This window comes from Galeopterus variegatus, unplaced genomic scaffold, assembly GCF_000696425.1.
Source record: "Galeopterus variegatus unplaced genomic scaffold, G_variegatus-3.0.2 Scaffold4685, whole genome shotgun sequence".
In the NCBI taxonomy this organism is placed as follows: Eukaryota; Metazoa; Chordata; class Mammalia; order Dermoptera; family Cynocephalidae; genus Galeopterus; species Galeopterus variegatus.
In genome coordinates, this window is record NW_007730796.1 from 161,623 (window position 1) to 166,292 (window position 4,670).

At 41.2% G+C, this 4,670-nt stretch overlaps 1 protein-coding gene across 1 annotated transcript in view; it reads left to right on the forward strand.

The window, feature by feature from the left end:
* Nucleotides 1–222: 222 nt before the first annotated feature.
* Nucleotides 223–4,670, forward strand: part of CPA2 (carboxypeptidase A2 (pancreatic)) — a gene marked incomplete at its 3' end in the record, with an annotated part of 18,344 nt that continues 13,896 nt past the window's right edge. Inside the window, 5 exon segments of the mRNA XM_008588148.1 lie at nucleotides 223–293; nucleotides 2,312–2,393; nucleotides 3,062–3,196; nucleotides 4,402–4,450; nucleotides 4,453–4,496. Coding sequence (XP_008586370.1) covers nucleotides 223–293; nucleotides 2,312–2,393; nucleotides 3,062–3,196; nucleotides 4,402–4,450; nucleotides 4,453–4,496 — 381 coding nt within the window.

Here is a 4,670-nt window from a genome sequence, read left to right on the forward strand (position 1 = left end):
AGTAATTTTGTTTTCTTTCTATGGAGGTTTTCATCTCTTCAAAGGAATGGAAAATGTACACATTGGTGATATCATACAGGTGGGTGTCTACAACCTTGAAAATTTCACATCCAGGTGGGAATTCACTTGAGTGCTCAGAGGGCCAGCGGGTCAGCCTCAGCTGCTGTCCCTATAAAGTTCAGGAAGGACTATGAATTCTAGACTCTGGAAAAATCCTTGACCATGAGGTTAATCCTGTTTTTTTTTTTTGGTGCCCTTTTTGGGCATATCTACTGTTGAGAAACATTTGTAGGGTAAGTTACACTTTCTGGTGCTTGTTTGAATTTTACTTACTTGATTCATGGAGTCTCTCAGTTGGTTGTTACAGAATAATGGGCATAAGTGTTCAGTGTTTTCAGAGAAGTTCTCTTGTATTGGGGGGATGGGGATACTGGAAAAAATAGTAGCAGGTGATCAAAAAAGAGATGAATGACATTTAAAGGAAAAAGCAAAAGTAAAAACTGAATATGCATGGCCCTATTTCTCTCTGTGCCTTATGTGTTTTTCCCTCCAATGATCAGAATGTGGGGGTGACTGACATCAGGGAAAATAAAGCTGTTTGGCCATTTGTCTTGGGACATCTCAGTGTCAAGGCGACTCTCTCACCTCCTTCCTACCTTTCTGGGCTTTGACCTCCATGTCAGCCCTTGTCCCCCCTGTCTTCAGATTTAGTGTCTAGGGAGTGGAACCGAATGAAGTGGAAAGGCCAGGGCTGTAGGTTGCAGCTCAACTCCTCCTCTCATGGCTTTGTGGGACTCATTATTGATCCAAAGTACTTTGCTTCCACAATTCTATAAAGGGCTTTAGGCAGTATTTTTTGAAGAGCATTCCAGGGAACTAATGAAACAGTCAAATAAATTTGGTCCAAAAAAGTGGGTGGTCAAATAAATTTGGGAATCAGAGGGTTAAACAAACTATAGGATTTCTAGGAGGTTTGACTAAATTAGTGTGCATTATAAATCTATCAGAGGGGGTCTAGGTTGCAGCATGTACCCAATTTTTTTAATCATCAATCTCCCCCCCCCCTTTTTTGCTCAGCAACTCAAAGGACTATATTCTTTAGAACACACACCAGGAAATATTAGCCTAATGTATTATTTTTCCCAGCGCCTTCCTATTTTAGAGGAGGACTCCTGGGAATTCATGCATTAACCAAAAGTAATGAGACTCAAACAGAAGAATTTTCAGAGTGTTTGTGACAGATGGATACTCGGGGGCAGAAGAGCCTTAAAGAACTCTCATTCTATCACTTAGGTACTCCATTAGAGTTCACTGGTTTCAGAAGACTGGATTCTGGTCCCTGTTTATTGCTCATTGTACCGATTCCTTCCCCACTGCACAGTTGGACAGGCCAGTTACTTGAGAGGTCAGCCTACTTGGAGAAAGGGATAGAGGAGGAAACTCTGTCAACAAAGAAAAGGCTATAAGAATCCTGCTCTGCTACCCAAACCCTTCTATATTGCTCATTGTACCGATTCCTTCCCCACTGCACAGTTGGACAGGCCAGTTACTTGAGAGGTCAGCCTACTTGGAGAAAGGGATAGAAGAGGAAACTCTGTCAACAAAGAAAAGGCTATAAGAATCCTGCTCTGCTACCCAAACCCTTCTCTGAGGATATGTTTGCTTGTTTTGAGATTTCTCTTTGCTGCCAACCTGTCTTTGATATTTTTTATTTCCAATCTTGTGTGTGTGCGTGTGTGTGTATAAAGAGAAGCATACTATGATTTGCCTGGGTCTCAATTGTCCCTAGTCATGCCCCAAGTTTGGGCCACACAAATAGGGTTGGGAGACAGATCCTTGATATGTTTTCAGTTGACAAAAAAATCCTCCAAAACTCTAGGTCTACCTAAATGTGAATTTGATTTCTTTTACAAGCACCAAATTAATTATTCCACTGTTTTTTCTTTACTTATTTCTGAAAAACAGAAACAGACGAGTTTTAAAAGTCAATGCTTTATGGGCAGCAGGTGTTATTTGACAAATACTTATTAGCTAAAGGAAAGGTAACCTTAATGAGAAGCTTCCTGCTAGAAGCAGGTACACCTCAATTATTATTTAGATAACATTTCCTCAGAGGAAATAAAGCCATTTTATCACCTCCTCACTCTGGGGATGTGGGTCAGTATATTATTTATTAGTTTCTGGATTGTCAAAGAGATTATTGATTGCTGCATTAACTTCTTACGTGCAGAGACTAACAGGAGCAGAAAACAACAGGAAACAGTGTCCAGGTTTTGCTTCTAAGGTCATGTCTGTGGTTAATATTCTCTAGAGACCAAGTTCTTGAGATTGGGCCAAGCAATGAAGAACGAATTAAAAATCTGGTGCAACTGAAGGCTGAAGAACATTTCTAGGTGTCTGTCCTAGTGGGGGTTTCTGTTTCTCTGAGTGAATACTCTACAGTTAGACATGATGATTGAGAAGTATTTTGGACTGTATTTCAACTCCTTTGACACAACGTGGAGTGCTAACTCGTGGAGCTGGGATTCCAAAAACTTGGACTCTGGTCCCATCTGTGTGACACTGGGCAGATCACCTACCTTCCTTGTATCTCATTTTCCCATTCAGAAAAATGGGGATTAATATACCATTCTTCTATCTCACAGGTTTATTGTAAAATGAAAAGAGATATTGAATGCAAAAATTACTTCGAAAAATTGTTGAACATCTTTAACATATTATTTCCCTTCTAAAATAATTTATAGTATTAATATCCTATTATGAAATGAATTGGATAACTTGAATGCTGGATTTTTATGATAAACTGCTGTGGTTTTAAATAATCTTTTCCTTCTACCAGTTTTAATATCTTGCCATAGGGGAGAAAATGATATAATACATTTGCTGATGCTTGAATATTTAAAAACACTTGTGATATCGTAGTGATTGTACAATGATTCCCGTCTTGTGGGCTCAAGATAAAATAGATACAAATTGATTTTCGAAATCTACCAATGCCGAACTGTCCATTTCTTCAGAATAGCCCACTCATTGCCTCGGCTTGGCCTTTTATGCCTTTCAGCTTGATTTTTGGAAATCATCCACCACCCCAGCGGAGACAGCCCATGTCTGAGTTCCCTTTGTCAGCGTCCAGGCGGTCAGAGTTTTCTTGGAGTCCCAGGGAATCGCATATTCTATCATGATCAAAGATGTTCAGGTAATTATGCCACAGTCCAGTCTTCCAGAGGCTTGCTGGCCCAAGTGAACTGAAATCCATCCTCTTTAATCTTTGAGTACTCTCTGCTAGGGAAAGGACCTGTGAGTGTCACTAAGGCCTGCAGGGTGGGTAGGGAGGCACCATCTCTCTCCCTTTTGCATTTGGCATAAATAGAATCTGGTAATAAAGAATTTATGGGAAACGGTAAAAGAGAGGCTGTAGCATGAAATACAAAGTACAAACCAAAGGCTGTTAGTCAAAATAGAGAAAAGCAAGCTGTTATTCATTTGGCTTTTTAATTAGAGGTTAACTCAGGTCCCGAGTTCCCTGGAAGGTAAAATGAGCCACAAGACTGTGCCTGCAAGCCCACCAGGACTGTTACCCTGTGTCTCCGGCCTCTGGCTGGCTAGAGGTTTCATGGATGCACCATCCCCTTTCAGAGTGCTGCCAGAATAAGGAGTAGTGGTCAAGGGAAAACCCCCCTGTAACCCAGGTTTTGGGGGGTTCTCTCTGAAAAAATCAACTAATGAATAGAGATTAATATGGAGAAAAGGTATAACAAATTTTATTATATTATAGTTTTACATGACATGGAAGTCTTCAGAATGAAACTCAAAGATATAGGGAGAACTGTTAATTTTTATGCTTAGGATCTATGAAGGAGGCACAGCTGTGTAGAAATGTTATCGGACAAAAGAAGTATGATCTAATGCTGATAGACTGAGTGGGGAAACCCAGCAAAGCCTCTTTGTTTCGATTCTTCTTGGCCTCTCTGCAGCATTCATTCCTCCAGGGTATGGGGCAGGACCCTTTCTGGAGTGGGGGTCTTATGACCTACAATCGGATCAGAGAATTTCTTTACTACAGCCAGCTCCAAGACAGAAAGTTGGGGGGAAGGTTAGCATATATCTGTGACCTGCCTTGGGGAAGAGGGATTTTAGTTTTTATGGTTTGCCTTAGGGGAGAATGAGGCTGAGAGACAGAAGGTGAGAGGAACACTTTTGCTTCTGAGGCTGCTTATGAGGCTTTTGCCTTGGGGTATTGTTTTCTGAGCCCCAACAAAGAGAAAGGCATGACCCTAAATCCTATAGGACAGGAAGTGGAAAGCTTGGTACCGGGGGACTTGAGTGTCACCATTTCCTTCACAATGGTAGAATGAAATGCATTGCTATAAACTAATCATAGATATCATTGGTTTCTCTTAGGTTCTGTTGGACAAAGAGAATGAAAAAATGCTTTTTAATCAGAGAAGAGAATGGAATGTAACTTCAATGTTGGGGCCAACCATACTTTGGAAGAGGTAGTGTTTCAAAATGAACATCAGAGAAATGGGCCATTCTTTCCTCGGATCACAAGGCCTGTACTTCCACAGGGTGATTTAATGTCCTAGAAATTATTCTCTTATTGGGCCGGCCCGGTGGCGCACTGCTACAGTGCGCCGCTTGGGAGCGCGGTGGCACTCCCACCGAGGGTT